Source organism: Thalassophryne amazonica, chromosome 12 (assembly GCF_902500255.1).
Source record: "Thalassophryne amazonica chromosome 12, fThaAma1.1, whole genome shotgun sequence".
Lineage (NCBI taxonomy): Eukaryota > Metazoa > Chordata > Actinopteri > Batrachoidiformes > Batrachoididae > Thalassophryne > Thalassophryne amazonica.
In genome coordinates, this window is record NC_047114.1 from 4,557,162 (window position 1) to 4,582,449 (window position 25,288).

Here is a 25,288-nt window from a genome sequence, read left to right on the forward strand (position 1 = left end):
ATGGAATCACCCTGTAAATTTCATCCCCAAAACTAACACCTGCATCAAATCACATCTGCTTGTTAGTCTGCATCTAAAAAGGAGTGATCACACCTTGGAGAGCTGTTGCACCAAGTGGACTGACATGAATCATGGCTCCAACACGAGAGATGTCAATTGAGACAAAGGAGAGGATTATCAAACTCTTAAGAGGGTAAATCATCATGCAATGTTGCAAAGATGTTGGGTTGTTCACAGTCAGCTGTGTCCTAAACTCTGGACCAAATACAAACAAACATGGGAAGGTTGTTAAAGGCAAACATACTGGTAGACCAAGGAAGACATCAAAGTCATATTCAGCGATGAATCTCGAATCTGCATTGGGCAAGGTGATGATGCTGGAACTTTTGTTGGTGCCGTTCCAATGAGATTTATAAGATGACTGCCTGAAGAGAACAGTGTAAATTTCCACAGTCATTGATGATATGGGGCTGCATGGCAGGTAAAGGCTCTGGGGAGATGGCTTGTCATTGCATCATCAATAAATGCACAAGTTTACGTTGATATTTGGACACTTTTCTGGATGTTTGAGGATGATGAAATCATTTTTCAAGAAGATAATGCATCTTGTCATAGAGCAAAAACTGTGAAAACATTCCTTGCAAAAAGACACATAGGGTCAATGTCAACGAGCAGATGTGATTTGATGCAGGTGTTAGTTTGGGATGGAAATTTACAGGGTGATTCCATAATTTATTCTCAGAATTGAGTGAGTCCATATTTTTTTCCTCTGCTTGGTCTAAAAAAGTACCGTTACTGACTGCCACAATTTTTTTTTTCTGATTTCTTATAGTGTTTTCTTAAAGCCAGAAAGTTTGCCATTTGAAATGACTTTAGTTTTGTGTCATGTCTGTGATCTACTTTTTTTTCTACAAATTAAACAACTGAATGAACTCCTCTGAGGCCGGTGATTCCATAATTTTTGCCAGGGGTTGTACAAAAGCTCAGATACCTGTCCACTGACATAGATGATGAATGGAGTGCAGTTTTAAGCAGAAATGAGGTGACAATCGGTGGATTGCAGCTGATGCACCAAAATGACGCATGCACAGTGAAGGCGGGGGTGGTGATTTTGGGGGGGGGGGGGGTCGTTCGGACAACACCGGGTCTCACCCTGACTGGGAGTGATTGGAAATAAATGTATGCCTCATTGTAAATAAATGATCATCAAGAGTACTTCTGGAAAAAGTTAAAATTTCACATAATCTTAGTATTATTTCCAAAAAGGGAAACAGACAAATTACAAAGACAGTAGTCATTAGTCAAATTTTGGTTTTGCTCTTGTTTCATGGGGCCTCTGTTTGTCTTGTTTTTCTGTGAGGATAATTTGGTCCAGTTCTGCTACTGAATGCAAGTGGTGATAACTGAAGACTCTGAGAAAGACCTGATATTTGTGTTGTTGTGCACAATTGTGTAGTCGGCAGGAAAATTAGTGTTTGTACTTACTCTTGTCAACAGGCTGCACACGGAAGACGAGGATCATCGATGTGGTTTACAACGCCTCCAACAATGAGCTGGTCAGAACCAGACTCTGGCAAGAACTGCATTGTCCTCATCGACAGCCTTCCCTTCAGACAGTGGTATGAGGCTCACTATGCCACACCTTTGGGACGCAAGAAGGGGGCCAAACTGGTATGTAGACTCAAAAACAAGTGTCCAGTGTCACTTCCTGGTGTGAATGTCTTTCTATGAAATAACTTTGTCCAGTTCTGCTACTGAATGAAAGTGGTGAAAACAGAGACTCTGAGAAAGACTCTTGCAACTTCTTAAGTTATGTGGAAGGATGATTAATGTTTACATCCCTGTGGAAAATGCTGTAAAAAATATTTATTGCTTATTGTAACAAAGGTCGTGACTGGGCTTTATGGTCTCCATAGTTGTTGATAGCCCTCTGTACGTAGACTGTATTCAGTCAATCAAGAAAGAACACATTAAATCACTTGCCATATTTTCAGGAGTACACCACGCATGCTTGCCCCCCAGGGGGCAGGGTATAGTGAGTTATCTGGGACGAACCAGCCCGAAAATGATCACGCCCTTTTTTCGTCCCGAGTGTTACTTCAAATACAGCTGTATTTTCTAAACTGCAGCAGCTACGGGTTTTCCAAGTATTCAAAATGTTGAGAATGTCTGGAAGGGTCATAGAACATGTTTAGAAATTTTCAGAGAAAATGGCTAAAAATTAAGTGGGTCAGCTGATTACCGTACATTGAAAGAAAATTAACATTGCCAAATATAGTGAAGTTTAGTTTTGGTCATACTGTTATCAATGGAATATTGATTTAAAATTGAAAATACAAAACTTGTTTCTTTTGCAGACAGTATCTATATCTCTTAAATGTTTTAAAGCTTATCAGGGAAATTTCCCAACAGCTGATGATATAACTTATAACACCACATTACTGTTTCTTTTTCAAACACAATTGCAACAAAATCCATATATGAAGATTATGCTTAATCCGTGTTAGGATTTCTGCAGCAGTCACCTCCCTTGCATTTGCAGCCAGCAGCGGATTACAGCCACCCGAAAGTATAGCTAAAAGTGAGCTGTTACAGCTGAGGTAACACTTGGGGACGAAAAAGGGGAGTGGTCATTTTTGCTCTTTGCCCCTATAGAGATTTTGGTGCATATCCTGAGTTGTTCATTGGAGTCATATTAGTCTAGAACAATTGAGTTATCATCTCCTGATGATGTGCATACATGTCTAAAGCCCCTTTCACACCGGGGCTGCTCCCAGTTGCATCGTGTGTCGTCATGAAGACGCCACGTGGAAGCTACCTAGTGCCGAGACAATGCAGCTTGGCGCCACAACAGCACAAGGGACGCAAACAAAAATTAAACATGTTTAATTTTTTTTTTCCGTCCTCTGCTCGGCGCAGAATTAAGTGGTTTCAGCGCAAGTCAGAGCAACAGGACGGTACTCAGTGTGACTGGAAGCCACACCCTCGCAATACATTACCCAACGTCAATTTGTTTCCTGTTGTGTTCTATTGTTCACGCAGTCTAAATCGTGCAGGATTGTTTTTATACCATGTATACAATGCAGTAAAAACTACACGCTCAAAAAAGAGCACAGAAAAAAAATGCTGATTGCAGCCGCAGCTTCTTCTCTCACAAATGTGTTTAAATAAAATCCATGAAAGTCCTGCTCACAGACTGATTGCCAGAGACAGAACATGTCCACATGAAGTAGAATTCCAGACATCTCCACATTTGCTCACGGACGGTTTGTTCACGCACGTACACATCTTGCGGTAAAAGGAGGAAAGATAAACTATAACAGAACTCAGAGTGCAGACCTGCAGCTCAGCACAAGAACAAATATAAACTAGAGGAGGAATCAAAGTGCACAGTCTGGCTGCAGTGAACTGGGCACTCTGATTCCTCTGTGCAGAGAACCTGCAGGCTGTGTTCTCACCTCCTCTCTGTCCCCTGCTGCATGCACCTGACGCAGAAATTCCTGTGTCATCATGATGCAACAGGGAGCAGTTGGAAGTGGGCCTGGTGTGAAAGGGGCTTAAGATAGGTCCCAGACTGTTGTACTCTGGAAAATATGGTAATTGAAAACAAGACATTTGGGGGGGGGGCAGATTGCTGGAACACTCAATAGTGTAGTGTTGACAGTTGTCATAATTGCAGTGATGAGCAGCGTGTTAGATCACAGCTGATTGCATAGAGCAAGTCCTTGATTGGCTGATGGATAGGAGTTGATTTGGTACTTATGTCCTGTGTACACTGAAGCCCATCTGCATCTAGAGTACCCCCAGCTGGCTCCACACCTCAGAGTGGAGGCTGCTGTTGGTGTTACTGTGATGCACGTTCCTGATGTGGTTTTGTCCCTCTGACGAGCTTTATTCCTGCTGCTGTAGACCTCCTGAGGAGGAAGAGGTTTTGACAGGAAGAGGTCAAAGAGACCCAGAAGAATACGATGAGCGGAAAAAGACAGCAAAGATCAGCACCAACTTGGGAGGAAGCAGTTTCCAGCAGGGAAACTGCTTGGTGAGTCCAGTGTGCAGTTTTCCCACAATGCAATTATTTGTCAGTATACATCTGGAAGTGTGCTGGGGAGGACATCCTGCTGTCCTTGTTGGGTCGGGAGTCCCAGTGTGGTTCTTCAGCTTGTTACAGACTGTTGACAGTGAGTTCTTGTGGACTGTGGGCTGATTTCTGTTACAGTCTGCAAAGCTGACCGGTTTGGGTTGTTCACTGAAACCCCGTTCCAACAATTTACCGGTTCCTCTACCGTGGCACCTTGCAGGACCAGTAATAAAGATGTTACCACGTTAACGTGAGCCGCGAGAAAACACTGCAACCCTCTTGACTACAGAAGCTGCATATTCATAACTTGTCACTAAATGCACTTCACATTAAAAGCATTTTAATATAAAAGCAGGGGCAGAATCACTGCAAAGCCTTTTTACTGTGGAAGTCACAAGCGTCATCATTCCGCACAGCTGTTTCCAATTTGGTGGGTGCTAGCCTAAAAGCTGGCAGACTGTTGCCAGTCTGTGTGAATGCACAGAAATTTTCCACAGTTTAGATCATCTCTCAGGAAATGATTAAGCTACATAAAGTTTCATATTCCAAAATCTTAAAACCGTATTTATTGTAAATTGATGTCTTTAGGGTTGGTTGTTGTATGTTTTAATTTGACATCTGCATTTTCCTGACAATAAGTTATTTAATGTAGTCACCCAGTATCAGTTCAGGCCCTGATGACGCAATGAAAACCACCTCACTGCTCTCCAGGATCAGGATTAGGGGCCCTGGTTGAGTTTAAGATGCAGTAAAATTAATTTGTGTATTCTTTTCTTTTCTTCCCCAGGCTGCATCGCCTCCAGACCCGGCCAGTGCGGCAGGGCTGACGGCTATGTCCCTGGAGGGGAAGGAGCTGGAGTTCTACCTGAGGAGATCAAAGCCAAGAAAGGCAAATAGATGTACAGCTGTTTGATACGTCAATAAAACCCAAACCACCCAGACCCGTCTGCCGTCCTCTTTCTGTCAAAGTCAGGACAGGAAAGTAGGAAAGTGCAACATCCAGAGGAATTTTTGTGCATTTGTCAAACTTCACCCATATGAAGGAAAAACTCATTCTGGGCTCAACATCAGCAGTGAGATATGATTAAAATTCCTTTACCGGGCTTATTGTTTTGTTTTTGGTTTTTTTTTTTTATCCATAAAATGGTGAAAAATGTTAAGTGTTTCCAAATGCCTGAGGTGAAGTCTTCATTATTTCATGGGTTAAAGTTCTCCCGTCACCACAACGGATTTCCGTCATTTGGAAAATTTAACCACACATAAGCACGCGCACGCTGGTGTCATGCGTGTTTTGGGGCTGAAATATGATACTCATTGTCAAAGCAACATTACCATTCTGTGCTAGTGAAAACAGCAGCAATGTCAGCGTGCATGGTCCCGCACCGCGGGGAAGGGACTGTGTACATTTTCACCTCCTCTCCGCTCTGTTTCCTGCTTGCCATGAGCCACGGTCTTTCTCCTCTGTCCTTCGTGGGAACATTGGCAGACACTCCAAGTAGAGCAGGGTGTGGCTTTGCATTGAGCCAATGAAAGCAATGCTTCGTTCTGTCTGCTGCTTCGGTTCTTTTTTATTTCACATTATCTTAATTTTCCCTGCTAAAACCCTAAAGAGCATATATCTGCGAGTAATATTTACCTTTTTATATTAAACTGACCTGTTATGGTCTTCTGAAACAGTTGATAGATGTTACAACCCCTGGCAAAAATTATGGAATCACCGGCCTCGAGTATGTTCATTCAGTTTTAATTTTGTAGAAAAAAGTCAGACATGACACAAACTAAAGTCTTTCAAATGGCAACTTTCTGGCTTTAAGAAACACTATAAGAATCTGGAAAAAAAAATTGTGGCAGTCAGTAACGGTTACTTTTTAGACCAAGCAGAGGGGAAAAAAAAAATATGGAATCACTCAATTCTGAGGAATAAATGATGGAATAATGAAAAACGAACACTCCAACACATTACTAGGTATTTTGTTGCACCACCTCTGGCTTTATAACAGCTTGCAGTCTCTGAGGCATGGACTTAATGAGTGACAAACAGTACTCTTCATCAATATGGCTCCAACTTTCTCTGATTGCTGTTGCCAGATCAGCTTTGCAGGTTGGAGCCTTGTCATGGACCATTTTCTTCAACTTCCACCCAAAGATTTTCAATTGGATTAAGATCCAAACTATTTGCAGGCCATGACATTGACCCTATGTGTCTTTTTGCAAGGAATGTTTTCACAGTTTTTGCTCTATGGCAGATGCATTATCATCTTGAAAAATGATTTCATCATCCCCAACATCCTTTCAATTGATGGGATAAGTGTCCAAAATATCAACGTAACTTTGTGCATTTATTGATGATGTAATGACAGCCATCTCCCCAGTGCCTTTACCTGACATGCAGCCCCATATCATCAATGACTGTGGAAATTTACATGTTCTCTTCAGGCAGTCATCTTTATAAATCTCATTGGAACGGCACCAAACAAAAGTCCAGCATCATCACCTGCCCAATGCAGATTCGAGATTCATCGCTGAATATGACTTTCATCCATCATCCACAGTCCACGATTGCTTTTCCTTAGCCCATTGTAACCTTATTTTTTTCTGTTTAGGTGTTAATGATGGCTTTCGTTTAGCTTTTCTGTATGTAAATCCCATTTCCTTTAGGCGGTTTCTTACAGTTCAGTCACAGACGTTGACTCCAGTTCACTCCCATTCGTTCCTCATTTTGTTTTGTTGTGCATTTTCATATTTTGAGACATACTGCTTTAAGTTTTTCTGTCGCGCTTTGATGTCTTCCTGGTCTACCAGTATGTTTGCCTTTAACAATCTTCCCATGTTGTTGTATTTGGTCCAGAGTTTAGACACAGCTGACTGTGAACAACCAACAACTTTTGCAACATTGCGTGATGATTACCCTCTTTTAAGAGTTTGATAATCCTCTCCTTTGTTTCAACTGACATCTCTCGTGTTGGAGGCCATGATTCATGTCAGTCCACTTGGTGCAACAGCTCTCCAAGGTGTGATCACTCCTTTTTAGATGCAGACTAACAAGCAGATGTGATTTGATGCAGGTGTTAGTTTGGGGATGAAAATTTACAGGGTGATTCTGTAATTTATTCCTCAGAATTGAGTGATTCCATATTTTTTTCCCTCTGCTTGGTCTAAAAAAGTAACCGTTACTGACTGCCACAATTTTTTTTCTTGATTACTTAGTGTTTCTTAAAGCCAGAAAGTTGCCATTTGATAATGACTAGTTTTGTGTCATGTCTGATGTTTTTTTACAAAATTAAACAACTGAATGAACATCCACTGAGGCCTGTGATTCCATAATTATGCCAGGGGTTGTATTGTATAACTTAAAAATGGGACCGATGCTAACGCGTTAGCGTGTCTATGGCGTTTTCAATGTTAGCAAAGCTGTAAAAGAGTCAAATGTATTACAAATTGCGATTTTTTTTCCATTTACTTTTATTATATAATAGCAATAACAATAATAGTAATAATAACTAGTAATGCCACAATACAGTTTTAGAGAAACAGACAAAAAGAATCTGATAAAACAGATTAAACCACCTAACAATGAACATAAATAATAGAAATGACTTTCCTGCGAACACCTAGTGACTCTTACACCTCCACTTCATCCCTGTTTTATTTAAGTTTAAGCAGAAGACAATGGATGGATGGATGTTTTGGTCCAACCACATCTAGCTGTGTTTTACACAAGAAAAAAAATGCAGTAAACTGCACATTTGTGTCTTTTAATGAAAATATTTAATATACACTTTAGTCGGGCCTTCAAAAAACTTTTATGGACTCTTGCTTAATGTTGTCAAGATAGTTGCTGTAGGCATCTAAAAATGTTGATAATCAGGTAAAACCTGATAGAAATCTCTGTGTGTCGGTGATGTATGTATGTGCAGAATAAAAACGTTACTCCAGGTGATTTGATGTTGATGTTGCGTGATAAAGGCCTTTTAATAATAACAAAGAAATAATGGCAAAACTCACATGTAAGTTAAAGAAAAAAAAAAAGATTAATTGAAAAAATCAATTAATTGATTACTAAAAAGTTAGTTGCAGCCATAGTTTGTTTTATGAGAGCATTTTATCGATTAAATGTGACTAAGTCAGTTTTGAGTTTCTCAGTGCGCATGTGTTTTCAAAACAGGTGACAGTGTTACTTTGTGCACAGCAGAACAATGTCAGTTGCTTTAGGCCCTAATTTTCTATTTTGACTGTACAAACCAGTGAGACCACCATTTGGTGCATTCACCGAACTGATCAGAAGACAAAGAATTTTTACTGGACAGTTTGAAGTGAGTTTTCTTTGTTTCAGAGGGATTCATACCCCATTAAAATTCACTAGAATATACAAAATTTGACTTGCTCTTTAAAAAAAATTTCTGGGGGAGATCCCTCAGACCCCCATAATCAATAGTGTTTTACTTGACAGTTTGAGTGCGTTTTTGTTGCTTCAGAGGGCTTCATACCCATTAAAATTCACCAGAATATACAAAATTTGACTTCGTCTTTTAAAATTTTTCTGGGGGAGATCCCCCAAACCCCCCAGAATCAAGACTACACCCTGTCCCCCACCACCCTTTTATGTACCTTTAAGTTCAGGTTTTGCATTCTTTTTATGCTTTGTCTCTCTCCTTAGAGGCCATTTGGAAAAGATTGTGTATACTGTATAATGTTTTATTGTATTTGAGGAAAAAAAACTGTGTGCCCCCACTGCACCACATTTTGGGGAATTGCTGGCATTGATTTTTGCCAGGAAAAGATTTCAGTCATAATTTATTGCTTTAACCATGTATTACAGGGTAACATACGTCACAATCCAATGGACATCAACCTTGTTTGACCTCTACTTTGGAGACCAAACACTCAACACAGACAAAACTATTCCATTTATTAATCCTATTAGCTCAACCAGTATTTGCACCACTTTATTACCAAAATTGGTACAACTGAAAATAATATGGCATACTTTTTTCAATATGATTGGAACTTTTTTTTTTTGACCCCTGTGTAAATACTTCATTGACCATGTAGGTCATTAGCTCAGCTTCAGGATGCCTCCACATCTGAAAATGAATGTTACTTTTCCAGAATATGTGCAAATTTTAATGTTTTAGTTACAAAATGTACAGTAATTTTGCCTATCTGCTGCACTATTGCACCTGAATGAAATGTTCATTTCTCTACCACAAGCTGTCTCCCAAGGTGTTTCAGTACATCCAACCGGTCTTACAACTGCAGACCACGTGTAACCACAACAGCCCAGGACCTCTACATCCTGCATGTTCACCTCCAACATGGTCTAAGACCAGCCACCCGGACAGCTGCTGCAACAATCGGTTTGCAGAACCAAAGAATTTCCGCACAAACTGTCAGGCCATCTCAGAGAAGCTCAGCTGTACGCTCGTTCTCCTCGTCGGGGTCTCGACCTGACTGCAGTTCGCCTTTGTAACCGACTTGAGTGGGAAATGCTCGCATTTGATGGTGTCTGGCTGCTGATCTTCACTGTGTGAAGCAAATGGTCACGACAGATACTGAGATTGGTGAACAATATTTGAGATAAATATCTTGTAGAAAATGTTTTAGAATTTTGGTGTTCAGCTCATGAAAAATGGAAGTAAAGTGTTGCGTCAAATTTTTTTTTTTTTTTTAGTGTATGCGCCTGACTGCTTATAATCTTTATGATACACCGTAAACTAGAGCAAATGTCACGCGCCAAACCGCAGCGGTAGAGGATGCATAGGGGCGATGTTACACGTGACCCACTGGGCTGTTGTGATTGGCTGGTCTGACAAGCGTTTCGTGTAGCTGAAGGTTTCGGTGAACCTTCGCGGAGCACAACAATGTTCAAAAAGGTAAAAAAAACAAAATTTAACTTCACTTTGACGACGATTTAAAACATCCTCAGCACTCTAAAATGCTTTCTGTAGCATGCTGACATTTCTTTCTCCTCATGTCTTTTTGGGACGTAACTTGCTAACTTTAGCCACATTAGCAACGGCTTTAGTTTTATTAAACCCATTAACTGTTCTCTACCTTAAATCTTCTACCGGAAAATTAGGGCCATTCAAAGACAGGGGAAAAAAAATGGAGATTACATTTTGAGTTTAAAGTCCGCAAATATAACGAGAATAAACGTGCAAAATTTACAAGAAATAACACGCAAATTTGCGAGATTAAAAACATGCAAATCTGCCACAAACGCAAATTTTCGAGATTATAAACATGCAAACTTTGGAGAAAAAAAGTAGCACATTTAACGCTCGCTGCATTAACTTAATTTAGGAAGTGGCGGCCGTGTCCATACTCATTTCACTATTCGCACGGCAAGATTCTGGTGGAACTTACCCAAGGATTACACTGGTGCAAAAATTATTTAAATATCATACATCCTGTAAGAAAGGGCTAAGAATAGGCCTACACTGTCCTTTTGATACTCTGACAATAGAAGCTTTACCATATACTGCTGTATTATGCAGTTATCTTCCTGTCAGTATTAGAACTGCTAAGACTCAAAGATTTTACAACAAAAACCTATCAGTTTTCTGTGTCTACCTGAAGTTTTACTATGTCATTTTAGAATAAAATGTTTAATCGTATATACTGCAACTACCATGCTTTTATACATTTATATTAATACTGTAGATATATTGTGCGTATCTTATTGTAAACTGCATGTTAATATGTAATCATCCATTCATATTGTATATTATACAAATAATGAATGTTTTATGAGTTTCACCAAATTAATATTCGTACCATTCTTTGAAAGAATGTAAAAAACATTCATTATTTGTTTTATATAACGGCAAAAATAGATAATTGTCATTTGATATTTTATAATTTATAAACAACAGAAAAGGGACTTACATTTTGGTGTTCCACTGTGATGTGTAGTCCAGTGATGCTGTGCACTGACTTTCAGACTTCCATAAAAAAAAGACTTTGTGTAGTTCCTCAGTGCAGCCAAAAATCACATCGTTTCATGTGAGCGGCTCTTCATGCATCCAGGCGGCTTACAGCAGAGTGGATTTTGTGTGTGTGTGTCGCAGCATCAGTTAACTCAGTCAAGTCATCATGTCACTGTCCCCGCGTGCACACGCAAACCGACTCGGTCGAGCTGTGGACCTCTTCAGTGCAGTGAAAAAAAGTCACGTCAGAAATGAGTCCAGGTTTTTTTCTCTTCCTGCTAACAGACAGCACAGTGGATTTGTTTTGTGTGTGTGTGTGTATTTCTTACAAGAATTAGCAGTGTCAGCTCAAATTATACTCAACAAAAATATAAACACAACACTTTTGGTTTTGCTCCCATTTTATATGAGATGAACTCAAAGATCTAAACCTTTTTCCACATACACAATATCACCATTTCCCTCAAATATTGTTCACAAACCAGTCTAAATCTGTGATAGTGAGCACTTCTCTCATTTGCTGAGATAATCCATCCCACCTCACAGGTGTGCCATATCAAGATGCTGATTAGACACCATGATTAGTGCACAGGTGTGCCTTAGACTGCCCACAATAAAGGCCACTCTGAAAGGTGCAGTTTTGTTTTATTGAGGGGGGATACCAGTCAGTATCTGGTGTGACCACCATTTGCCTCATGCAGTGCAACACATCTCCTTCGCATAGAGTTGATCATGTTGTCAGTTGTGGCCTGTGGAATGTTGGTCCACTCCTCTGCGAAGTTGCTGGATATTGGCAGGGAACTGGTACACGCTGTCGTATACGCCAGTCCAGAGCATCCCAAACATGCTCAATTGGTGACATGTCCAGTAAGTATGCCGGCCATGCAAGAACTGGGACATTTTCAGCTTCCAAGAATTGTGTACAGATCCTTGCAACATGGGGCCGTGCATTATCCTGCTGCAACATGAGGTGATGTTCTTGGATGTATGGCACAACAATGGGCCTCAGGATCTCGTCACGGTATCTCTGTGCATTCAAAATGCCATCAATAAAATGCACCTGTGTTCTTCGTTCCATAACAGACGCCTTGCCCATACCATAACCCCCACCGCCACCATGGGCCACTCGATCCACAACATTGACATCAGAAAACTGCTCACCCACACGACGCCACACACGCTGTCTGCCATCTGCCCTGGACAGTGTGAACCGGGATTCATCCGTGAAGAGAACACCTCTCCAACGTGCCAAACGCCAGCGAATGTGAGCATTTGCCACTCAAGTCCGTTACGACGACGAACTGGAGTCAGGTCGAGACCCCGATGAGGACGACGAGCATGCAGATGAGCTTCCCTGAGACGGTTTCTGACAGTTGTGCAGAAATTCTTTGGTTATGCAAACCGATTGTTTCAGCAGCTGTCCGAGTGGCTGGTCTCAGACGATCTTTGAGGTGAACATGCTGGATGTGGAGGTCCTGGGCTGGTGTGGTTACACGTGGTCTGCGGTTGTGAGGCTGGTTGGATGTACTGCCAAATTCTCTGAAACGCCTTTGGAGACGGCTTATGGTAGAGAAATGAACATTCAATACACGAGCAACAGCTCTGGTTGACATTCCTGCTTGTCAGCATGCCAACTGCATGCTCCCTCAAATCTTGCGATATCTGTGGCATTGTGCTGTGTGATAAAACTGCACCTTTCAGAGTGGCCTTTTATTGTGGGCAGTCTAAGGCACACCTGTGCACTAATCATGGTGTCTAATCAGCATCTTGATATGGCACACCTGTGAGGTGGGATGGATTATCTCAGCAAAGGAGAAGTGCTCACTATCACAGATTTAGACTGGTTTGTGAACAATATTTGAGGGAAATGGTGATATTGTGTATGTGGAAAAAGTTTTAGATCTTTGAGTTCATCTCATACAAAATGGGAGCAAAACCAAAAGTGTTGCGTTATATTTTTGTTGAGTGTATGTCTCGAGAGTTGTGTTCCACTCGAGCACATAAACACACAACCTGGTCGGTGCTTGTGCGTGTGTGAACAACAAAAATAAGACTGTGTACGTCCTCAGTGCAGCGAAAAAAAAAGTCACGCCAGAAATGAGTCCAGCTTTTCTTTCTCTCTTCCTGCTAACAACCTCCAGGGCACAGTGGATTGGTTTTGTGTGTGCGTGCTAAATCTTCATGCAGACCCCCTGCTGGAGGTTTCTTCCTGTTAAAAGGGAGTTTTTCCTTCCCACTGTCGCCAAGTGCTTGCTCATAGGGGGTCGTTTTGACCGTTGGGGTTTTTCTGTAATTATTGTATGGCTTTGCCTTACAATATAAAGCGCCTTGGGGCAACTGTTTGTTGTGATTTGGCGCTATATAAATAAAATTGATTTGATTTATTTGGTAATCCTGTTTTATGGAACGGACCCCTGGTCTTGCACAGTAAAGTGTTCACGGCCTGATCACTTTGATACCTTGTTTCCAAACACCGGAAGTGTCTCGTCATAAACGGAGCCGACATGGTCCAACTACTGACTTTAGAAATGTTTACATACAGTTTTCTATCCACACCGTAACTTCTTTCGGCTCTTTAAGCTGTTACATTGCTTCAAAAACATGCCATTCACGTTGGCAGTCTGTTTATATGCATTGACCTGTGAACCGGAAGTGTTAGGAGCTTTCTGCACATGTGCACTGAGAAACTGGAAACTGGCTTATTGGTCCGACCTGCCTTCACTGCACATGTCATTTGGGACCACAGCAGCTGTCTGAGACCGAGTCACTACACCCAAAGCAATAAAAGGTAATACTGTGATTATTAACAATCAGATGACAAAGTGAAATCTCTTAAATAATTTTAAAGACAGTTTTAAGAAAAAATGTGGCTATAATCAGTGAGTTGCTACTGATGCTTTGAAATGACAGAGGCGCAGTGAATGCAGCACCACCAGCTCATCTCCGGCTGCTGTGGTGCTCTGATCGCTTCCTCCATGTTTTATTATGAATAATACTGAATTTATGTGGATATGATTGTTGTACAAAAGCTTCAGATATCTGTCGCTGAGATAGATGATGACTGGAGGCAGTTTTAAGCAGAAACGAGGTGATAATCGATGAACCACAGCTGATGCTCCAAAATGACATGTACAGTGAAGGCAGGGCGGACCAATTTTTAGGGGGGACCGTTCGGTCAGCGACAGGGGTCTGACATATAAAACACGCCTAGAATTCATAGTAAAAGTATATGTTTAAAAAATCAGGTTTATACACCCTGCAAGAAATGTAATCATTATAAATCACACATTATAAACTGTGCACAGGTGGATCGACTTCCTATCCTGCCTCCATCACACCCACATTCAACCAAATATGGTCAATGGGGAACACTTCCTGAATATTCAAGCATACCTGTAAAACCTGAAATGGGCAAACATTTTCTCCTGCCAGGAAGAGTAGGACAAAAAAGTGTCTGAAACAGAAATTGAGGTGCTTGTGTGTGATCACAGTTAGAGCTGGGTATCGATTCAAATTTCAAGAATCGATTCGATTCCAGTCAAGATTCAAGTCAATGATTTAATTCAATCGATATGGATTTTGCCGTTGGTAATGACAATTGCCTGGCTATTGACAAAGATGAGCAGCTCCAAGACATGATCCGATCGCAATCGCTCATATTGTTTGTTGCAGTATTAACAAAGTAGCAAAGAAAATGAGCTTTTTTTATAGTACAGTATGCTTATGTTCCTATAATGACACATCCTCCTGTAATCCGTCACAGCCGTGCTCTTTGCTGTTTAGTATATATTGTAAACACAATACAGCAGCACTTGCAGTTTGCGGTGTGTCGGCTTTAGCCTGCAGATTTGACTGCTGCTGTGGAAATATATCCGGTGCCGCCAACCGAATGCCCCCCCCCCCCCCCCCCCCAAAGATTGGTCCACCCTGCCTTCCCTGCGCTGCATCATTTGGGACCACAGCAGCACGTCTGAGTCTGACTCTGCACCCAAAGCTATCAAAGGGAATAATGTGATTATTAACCATCAGCTGACAAAGTAAAACCTCTTAAATCATTCTAAAGTCAGTTTTAAGCAGAAACAAGGCAATAATTGCCTCATTTTGCTACTGATGCACTGAAATGATGTAGGCACAGCAGCACGTCTGACACAAAATAATGCTGAATTTATGTGGAAATGATTGTTGTACAACCCCCTGGCAAAAATTATGGAATCACCGGCCTCGGAGGATGTTCATTCTGTTGTTTAATTTTGTAGAAAAAAAGCAGATCACAGACATGACACAAAACTAAAGTCATTTCAAATGGCAACTTTCTGGCTTTAAGAAACACTATAAGAAATCAAGAAAAAAAGATTGTGGCAGTCAGTAACGGTTACTTTTTTAGACCAAGCAAAGGAAAAAAATATGGACTCAATTCTGAGGAATAAATTATGGAATCACCCTGTAAATTTTCATCCCCAAAACTAACACCTGCATCAAATCACATCTGCTTGTTAGTCTGCATCTAAAAAGGAGTGATCACACCTTGGAGAGCTGTTGCACCAAGTGGACTGACATGAATCATGGCTCCAACACGAGAGATGTCAATTGAACAAAGGAGAGGATTATCAAACTCTTAAAAGAGGGTAAATCATCACGCAATGTTGCAAAAGATGTTGGTTGTTCACAGTCAGCTGTGTCTAAACTCTGGACCAAATACAAACAACATGGGAAGGTTGTTAAAGGCAAACATACTGGTAGACCAAGGAAGACATCAAAGTCATATTCAGCGATGAATCTCGAATCTGCATTGGGCAAGGTGATGATGCTGGAACTTTTGTTTGGTGCCGTTCCAATGAGATTTATAAAGATGACTGCCTGAAGAGAACATGTAAATTTCCACAGTCATTGATGATATGGGGCTGCATGTCAGGTAAAGGCACTGGGGAGATGGCTGTCATTGCATCATCAATAAATGCACAAGTTTACGTTGATATTTTGGACACTTTTCTGATGTTTGAGGATGATGAAATCATTTTTCAAGAAGATAATGCATCTTGTCATAGAGCAAAAACTGTGAAAACATTCCTTGCAAAAAGACACATAGGGTCAATGTCAACGAGCAGATGTGATTTGATGCAGGTGTTAGTTTTGGGGATGGAAATTTACAGGGTGATTCCATAATTTATTCCTCAGAATTGAGTGAGTCCATATTTTTTTCCTCTGCTTGGTCTAAAAAAGTAACCGTTACTGACTGCCACAATTTTTTTTTTCTTGATTTCTTATAGTGTTTCTTAAAGCCAGAAAGTTGCCATTTGAAATGACTTTAGTTTTGTGTCATGTCTGTGATCTGCTTTTTTTTCTACAAAATTAAACAACTGAATGAACATCCTCTGAGGCCGGTGATTCCATAATTTTTGCCAGGGGTTGTACAAAAGCTTCAGATACCTGTCACTGACATAGATGATGAATGGAGTGCAGTTTTAAGCAGAAATGAGGTGACAATCGGTGGATTGCAGCTGATGCACCAAAATGACGCATGCACAGTGAAGGCGGGGGTGGTGATTTTGGGGGGGGGGGTCGTTCGGCAACACCGGGTCTCACCCTGACTGGGAGTGATTGGAAACTAAATGTATGCCTCATTGTAAATAAAATGATCATCACAGAGTAACTTCTGAAAAAGTTAAAATTTCACATAATCTTAGTATTATTTTCCAAAAAGGGAAACAGACAAATTACAAAAGACAGTAGTCATTAGTCAAATTTTGGTTTTGCTCTTTGTTTCATGGGGCCTCTGTTTGTCTTGTTTTTCTGTGAGGATAATTTGTCCAGTTCTGCTACTGAATGCAAGTGGTGATAACTGAAGACTCTGAGAAAGACCTGATATTTGTGGTGTTGTGCACAATTGTGTAGTCGGCAGGAAAATTAGTGTTTGTACTTACTCTTGTCAACAGGCTGCACACGGAAGACGAGGATCATCGATGTGGTTTACAACGCCTCCAACAATGAGCTGGTCAGAACCAAGACTCTGGTCAAGAACTGCATTGTCCTCATCGACAGCCTTCCCTTCAGACAGTGGTATGAGGCTCACTAATGCCACACCTTTGGGACGCAAGAAGGGGGGCCAAACTGGTATGTAGACTCAAAAACAGTGTCCAGTGTCACTTCCTGGTGTGAATGTCTTTCTAGTGAAGATAACTTTGTCCAGTTTCTGCTACTGAATGAAAGTGGTGAAAACAGAGACTCTGAGAAAGACTCTTGCAACTTCTTAAGTTATGTGGAAGGATGATTTAATGTTTACATCCCTGTGGAAAATGCTGTAAAAAATATTTATTGCTTATTGTAACAAAGTCTTGACTGGGCTTTATGGTCTCCATAGTTGTTGATGCCCTCTGTACGTAGACTGTATTCAGTCAATCAAGAAAGAACACATTAAATCACTTGCCATATTTTCAGGAGTACACCACGCATGCTTGCCCCCCAGGGGGCAGGTATAGTGAGTTATCTGGGACGAACAGCCCGAAAATGATCACGCCCTTTTTCGTCCCGAGTGTTACTTCAAATACAGCTGTATTTTCTAAACTGCAGCAGCTACGGGTTTTCCAAGGTATTCAAAATGTTGAGAATGTCTGGAAGGGTCATAGAACATGTTTAGAAATTTTCAGAGAAAATGGCTAAAATAAGTGGGTCAGCTGATTACCGTACATTGAAAGAAAATTAACATTTGCCAAATATAGTGAAGTTTTAGTTTTGGTCATACTGTTATCAATGGAATATTGATTTAAAATGAAAAATACAAAACTTGTTTCTTTTGCAGACAGTATCTATATCTCTTAAATGTTTTAAAGCTTATCAGGGAAATTTCCCAACAGCTGATGATATAACTTATAACACCACATTACTGTTTCTTTTTCAAACACAATTGCAACAAAATCCATATATGAAGATTATGCTTAATCCGTGTTAGGATTTCTGCAGCAGTCACCTCCCTTGCATTTGCAGCCAGCAGCGGATTACAGCCACCCGAAAGTATAGCTAAAAGTGAGCTGTTACAGCTGAGGTAACACTTGGGACGAAAAAGGGAGTGGTCATTTTTGCTCTTTGCCCCTATAGAGATTTTGGTGCATATCCTTGAGTTGTTCATTGGAGTCATATTAGTCTAGAACAATTGAGTTATCATCTCCTGATGATGTGCATACATGTCTAAAGCCCCTTTCACACCGGGCTGCTCCCAGTTGCATCGTGTGTCGTCATGAGACGCCACGTGGAAGCTACCTAGTGCCGAGACAATGCAGCTTGGCGCCACAACAGCACAAGGGACGCAAACAAAAATTAAACATGTTTAATTTTTTTTCCGTCCTCTGCTCGGCGCAGAATTAAGTGGTTTCAGCGCAAGTCAGAGCAACAGGACGGTACTCAGTGTGACTGGAAGCCACACCCTCGCAATACATTACCCAACGTCAATTTGTTTCCTGTTGTGTTCTATTGTTCACGCAGTCTAAATCGTGCAGGATTGTTTTTATACCATGTATACAATGCAGTAAAAACTACACGCTCAAAAAAGAGCACAGAAAAAAAATGCTGATTGCAGCCGCAGCTTCTTCTCTCACAAATGTGTTAAATAAAATCCATGAAAGTCCTGCTCACAGACTGATTGCCAGAGACAGAACATGTCCACATGAAGTAGAATTCCAGACATCTCCACATTTGCTCACGGACGGTTTGTTCACGCACGTACACATCTTGCGGTAAAAGGAGGAAAGATAACTATAACAGAACTCAGAGTGCAGACCTGCAGCTCAGCACAAGAACAAATATAAACTAGAGGAGGAATCAAAGTGCACAGTCTGGCTGCAGTGAACTGGGCACTCTGATTCCTCTGTGCAGAGAACCTGCAGGCTGTGTTCTCACCTCCTCTCTGTCCCCTGCTGCATGCACCTGACGCAGAAAATTCCTGTCATCATGATGCAACAGGGAGCAGTTGGAAGTGGGCCTGGTGTGAAAGGGGCTTAAGATAGGTCCCAGACTGTTGTACTCTGGAAAATATGGTAATTGAAAACAAGACATTTGGGGGGGGGGGCAGATTGCTGGAACACTCAATAGTGTAGTGTTGACAGTTGTCATAATTGCAGTGATGAGCAGCGTGTTAGATCACAGCTGATTGCATAGAGCAAGTCCTTGATTGGCTGATGGATAGGAGTTGATTTGGTTACTTATGTCCTGTGTACACTGAAGCCCATTCTGCATCTAGAGTACCCCCAGCTGGCTCCACACCTCAGAGTGGAGGCTGCTGTGGTGTTACTGTGATGCACGTTCCTGATGTGGTTTTGTCCCTCTGACGAGCTTTATTCCTGCTGCTGTAGACTCCTGAGGAGGAAGAGGTTTTGAACAGGAAGAGGTCAAAGAAGACCCAGAAGAAATACGATGAGCGGAAAAAGACAGCAAAGATCAGCACCAACTTGGAGGAGCAGTTCCAGCAGGGAAAACTGCTTGGTGAGTCCAGTGTGCAGTTTTCCCACACTGCAATTATTTGTTCAGTATACATCTGGAAGTGTGCTGGGGAGGACATCCTGCTGTCCTTGTTGGGTCGGGAGTCCACAGTGTGGTTCTTCAGCTTGTTACAGACTGTTGACAGTGAGTTCTTGTGGACTGTGGGCTGATTTCTGTTACAGTCTGCAAAGCTGACCGGTTTGGGTTGTTCACTGAAACCCCGTTCCAACAATTTACCGGTTCCTCTACCGTGGCACCTTGCAGGACCAGTAATAAAAGATGTTACCCACGTTAACGTGAAGCCGCGAGAAACACTGCACCCTCTTGACTACAGAAGCTGCATATTTCATAACTTGTCACTAAATGCACTTCACATTAAAAGCATTTTAATATAAAAGCAGGGGCAGAATCACTGCAAAGCCTTTTTACTGTGGAAGTCACAAGCGTCATCATTCCGCACAGCTGTTTCCAATTTGGTGGGTGCTAGCTAAAAGCTGGCAGACTGTTTGCCAGTCTGTGTGAATGCACAGAAATTTTCCACAGTTTAGATCATCTCTCAGGAAATGATTAAGCTACATAAAGTTTCATATTCCAAAATCTTAAACCGTATTTATTGTAAATTTGATGTCTTTAGGGTTGGTTGTTGTATGTTTTAATTTGACATCTGCATTTTCCTGACCAATAAGTTATTTAATGTAGTCACCCAGTATCAGTTCAGGCCCTGATGACGCAATGAAAACCACCTCACTGCTCTCCAGGATCAGGATTAGGGGCCCTGGTTGAGTTTAAGATGCAGTAAAATTAATTTGTGTATTTCTTTCTTTTTCTTCCCCAGGCTGCATCGCCTCCAGACCCGGCCAGTGCGGCAGGGCTGACGGCTATGTCCTGGAGGGGAAGGAGCTGGAGTTCTACCTGAGGAAGATCAAAGCCAAGAAAGGCAAATAGATGTACAGCTGTTTGATACGTCAATAAAACCCAAACCACCCAGACCCGTCTGCCGTCCTCTTTCTGTCAAAGTCAGGACAGGAAAGTAGGAAAGTGCAACTCCAGAGGAATTTTGTGCATTTGTCAAACTTCACACCATATGAAGGAAAACTCATTCTGGGCTCAACATCAGCAGTGAGATATGATTAAAATTCCTTTACCGGGCTTATTGTTTTGTTTTTGGTTTTTTTTTTTTATCCATAAAATGGTGAAAAATGTTAAGTGTTTCCAAATGCCTGAGGTGAAGTCTTCATTATTTCATGGGTTAAAGTTCTCCGTCACCACAACGGATTTCCGTCATTTGGAAAATTTAACCACACATAAGCACGCGCACGTGGTGTCATGCGTGTTTTGGGGCTGAAATATGATACTCATTGTCAAAGCAACATTACATTCTGTGCTAGTGAAAACAGCAGCAATGTCAGCGTGCATGGTCCCGCACCGCGGGGGAAGGGACTGTGTACATTTTCACTCCTCTCCGCTCTGTTTCCTGCTTGCCATGAGCCACGGTCTTTCTCCTCTGTCTTCGTGGGAACATTGGCAGACACTCCAAGTAGAGCAGGGTGTGGCTTTGCATTGAGCCAATGAAGCAATGCTTCGTTCTGCTGCTTCGGTTCTTTTTTATTTCACATTATCTTAATTTTTCCCTGCTAAAACCCTAAAGAGCATATATCTGAGAGTAATATTTACCTTTTTATATTAAACTGACCTGTTATGGTCTTCTGAAACAGTTGATAGATGTACAACCCCTGGCAAAAATTATGGAATCACCGGCCTCGGAGTATGTTCATTCAGTTTAATTTTGTAGAAAAAAAGATCAGACATGACACAAAACTAAAGTCATTTCAAATGGCAACTTTCTGGCTTTAAGAAACACTATAAGAAATCTGGAAAAAAAAATTGTGGCAGTCAGTAACGGTTACTTTTTTAGACCAAGCAGAGGGGAAAAAAAAAATATGGAATCACTCAATTCTGAGGAATAAATGATGGAATAATGAAAAACGAACACTCCAACACATTACTAGTATTTTGTTGCACCACCTCTGGCTTTTATAACAGCTTGCAGTCTCTGAGGCATGGACTTAATGAGTGACAAACAGTACTCTTCATCAATATGGCTCCAACTTTCTCTGATTGCTGTTGCCAGATCAGCTTTGCAGGTTGGAGCCTTGTCATGGACCATTTTCTTCAACTTCCACCAAAGATTTTCAATTGGATTAAGATCCAAACTATTTGCAGGCCATGACATTGACCCTATGTGTCTTTTTGCAAGGAATGTTTTCACAGTTTTTGCTCTATGGCAAGATGCATTATCATCTTGAAAAATGATTTCATCATCCCCAAACATCCTTTCAATTGATGGGATAAGTGTCCAAAATATCAACGTAAATTTGTGCATTTATTGATGATGTAATGACAGCCATCTCCCCAGTGCCTTTACCTGACATGCAGCCCCATATCATCAATGACTGTGGAAATTTACATGTTCTCTTCAGGCAGTCATCTTTATAAATCTCATTGGAACGGCACCAAACAAAAGTTCCAGCATCATCACCTTGCCCAATGCAGATTCGAGATTCATCGCTGAATATGACTTTCATCCAGTCATCCACAGTCCACGATTGCTTTTCCTTAGCCCATTGTAACCTTATTTTTTTCTGTTTAGGTGTTAATGATGGCTTTCGTTTAGCTTTTCTGTATGTAAATCCCATTTCCTTTAGGCGGTTTCTTACAGTTCAGTCACAGACGTTGACTCCAGTTTCCTCCCATTCGTTCCTCATTTGTTTTGTTGTGCATTTTCATATTTTGAGACATACTGCTTTAAGTTTTCTGTCGACGCTTTGATGTCTTCCTTGGTCTACCAGTATGTTTGCCTTTAACAATCTTCCCATGTTGTTTGTATTTGGTCCAGAGTTTAGACACAGCTGACTGTGAACAACCAACAACTTTTGCAACATTGCGTGATGATTTACCCTCTTTTAAGAGTTTGATAATCCTCTCCTTTGTTTCAACTGACATCTCTCGTGTTGGAGCCATGATTCATGTCAGTCCACTTGGTGCAACAGCTCTCCAAGGTGTGATCACTCCTTTTTAGATGCAGACTAACAAGCAGATGTGATTTGATGCAGGTGTTAGTTTTGGGGATGAAAATTTACAGGGTGATTCTGTAATTTATTCCTCAGAATTGAGTGATTCCATATTTTTTTCCCTCTGCTTGGTCTAAAAAAGTAACCGTTACTGACTGCCACAATTTTTTTTCTTGATTACTTAGTGTTTCTTAAAGCCAGAAAGTTGCCATTTGAAATGACTAGTTTTGTGTCATGTCTGATGTTTTTTTACAAAATTAAACAACTGAATGAACATCCACTGAGGCCTGTGATTCCATAATTATTGCCAGGGGTTGTATTTTATAACTTAAAAATGGGACCGATGCTAACGCGTTAGCGTGTCTATGGCGTTTTCAATGTTAGCAAAGCTGTAAAAGAGTCAAATGTATTACAAATTGCGATTTTTTTTCCATTTACTTTTATTTATATAATAGCAATAACAATAATAGTAATAATAACTAGTAATGCCACAATACAGTTTTAGAGAAACAGACAAAAAGAATCTGATAAAACAAGATTAAACCAACTAACAATGAACATAAATAATAGAAATGACTTTCCTGCGAACACCTAGTGACTCTTACACCTCCACTTCATCCCTGTTTTATTTAAGTTTAAGCAGAAGACAATGGATGGATGGATGTTTTGGTCAAACCACATCTAAGCTGTGTTTTACACAAGAAAAAAAATGCAGTAAACTGCACATTTGTGTCTTTTAATGAAAATATTTAATATTACACTTTAGTCGGGCCTTCAAAAAACTTTTATGGACTCTTGCTTAATGTTGTCAAGATAGTTGCTGTAGGCATCTAAAAATGTTGATAATCAGGTAAAACCTGATAGAAATCTCTGGTGTGTCGGTGATGTATGTATGTGCAGAATAAAAACGTTACTCCAGGTGATTTGATGTTGATGTTGCGTGATAAAGGCCTTTTAATAATAACAAAGAAATAATGGCAAAACTCACATGTAAGTTAAAGAAAAAAAAAAGATTAATTGAAAAAATCAATTAATTGATTACTAAAAAGTTAGTTGCAGCCATAGTTTGTTTTATGAGAGCATTTTATCGATTAAATGTGAATAAGTCAGTTTTGAGTTTCTCAGTGCGCATGTGTTTTCAAAACAGGTGACAGTGTTACTTTGTGCACAGCAGAACAATGTCAGTTGCTTTAGGCCCTAATTTTCTATTTTGACTGTACAAACCAGTGAGACCACCCATTTGGTGCATTCACCGAACTGATCAGAAGACAAAGAATTTTTACTGGACAGTTTGAAGTGAGTTTTCTTTGTTTCAGAGGGATTCATACCCATTAAAATTCACTAGAATATACAAAATTTGACTTGCTCTTTAAAAAAAATTTCTGGGGGAGATCCCTCAGACCCCCATAATCAATAGTGTTTTTACTTGACAGTTTGAAGTGCGTTTTTGTTGCTTCAGAGGGCTTCATACCCATTAAAATTCACCAGAATATACAAAATTTGACTTCGTCTTTTAAAATTTTTCTGGGGGAGATCCCCCAAACCCCCCAGAATCAAGACTACACCCTGTCCCCCACCACCCTTTTATGTACCTTTAAGTTCAGGTTTTGCATTCTTTTTATGCTTTGTCTCTCTCCTTAGAGGCCATTTGGAAAAGATTTGTATACTGTATAATGTGTTTATTGTATTTGAGGAAAAAAACTGTGTGCCCCCACTGCACCACATTTTGGGGAATTGCTGGCATTGATTTTTGCCAGGAAAAGATTTCAGTCATAATTTATTGCTTTAACCCATGTATTACAGGGTAACATACGTCACAATCCAATGGACATCAACCTTGTTTGACCTCTACTTTGGAGACCAAACACTCAACACAGACAAAACTATTCCATTTATTAATCCTATTAGCTCAACCAGTAATTTGCACCACTTTATTACCAAAATTGGTACAACTGAAAATAATATGGCATACTTTTTCAATATGATTGGAACTTTTTTTTTTTTGACCCCTGTGTAAATACTTCATTGACCCATGTAGGTCATTAGCTCAGCTTCAGGATGCCTCCACATCTGAAAATGAATGTTACTTTTCCAGAATATGTGCAAATTTTAATGTTTTAGTTACAAAATGTACAGTAATTTTGCCTATCTGCTGCACTATTGCACCTGAATGAAATGTTCATTTCTCTACCACAAGCTGTCTCCCAAGGTGTTTCAGTACATCCAACCGGTCTTACAACTGCAGACCACGTGTAACCACACCAGCCCAGGACCTCTACATCCTGCATGTTCACCTCCAACATGGTCTAAGACCAGCCACCCGGACAGCTGCTGCAACAATCGGTTTGCAGAACCAAAGAATTTCCGCACAAACTGTCAGGCCATCTCAGAGAAGCTCAGCTGTACGCTCGTTCTCCTCGTCGGGGTCTCGACCTGACTGCAGTTCGCCTTTGTAACCGACTTGAGTGGGAAAATGCTCGCATTTGATGGTGTCTGGCTGCTGATCTTCACTGTGTGAAGCAAATGGTCACGACAGATACTGAGATTGGTGAACAATATTTGAGATAAATATCTTGTAGAAAATGTTTTAGAATTTTGTGTTCAGCTCATGAAAAATGGAAGTAAAGTGTTGCGTCAAATTTTTTTTTTTTTTTTAGTGTATGCGCCTGACTGCTTATAATCTTTATGATACACCGTAAACTAGAGCAAATGTCACGCGCCAAACCGCAGCGGTAGAGGAT

The 25,288-nt window shown here is 40.7% G+C and overlaps 1 protein-coding gene and 4 non-coding genes across 5 annotated transcripts in view; all 5 read left to right on the forward strand.

The window, feature by feature from the left end:
• rps8a (ribosomal protein S8a) overlaps positions 1-20,462 on the forward strand; it is a 29,958-nt gene extending 9,496 nt beyond the window's left edge. Inside the window, 4 exon segments of the mRNA XM_034182454.1 lie at positions 1,498-1,573; positions 1,575-1,671; positions 19,350-19,479; positions 20,312-20,462. Of these exon segments, the coding sequence (XP_034038345.1) occupies positions 1,498-1,573; positions 1,575-1,671; positions 19,350-19,479; positions 20,312-20,421 (413 nt within the window). The 3' untranslated portion in view covers positions 20,422-20,462.
• LOC117522731 lies at positions 1,351-1,420 on the forward strand. Its single transcript, XR_004564311.1, has one exon. It is a non-coding gene; the product is annotated as a small nucleolar RNA SNORD38 (small nucleolar RNA).
• LOC117522733 lies at positions 1,722-1,791 on the forward strand. Its single transcript, XR_004564313.1, has one exon. It is a non-coding gene; the product is annotated as a small nucleolar RNA SNORD38 (small nucleolar RNA).
• On the forward strand, positions 16,795-16,863 carry LOC117522734. The gene has a single exon (XR_004564314.1). It is a non-coding gene; the product is annotated as a small nucleolar RNA SNORD38 (small nucleolar RNA).
• Positions 17,170-17,238, forward strand: LOC117522732. Its single transcript, XR_004564312.1, has one exon. It is a non-coding gene; the product is annotated as a small nucleolar RNA SNORD38 (small nucleolar RNA).
• Positions 20,463-25,288: the final 4,826 nt, after the last annotated feature.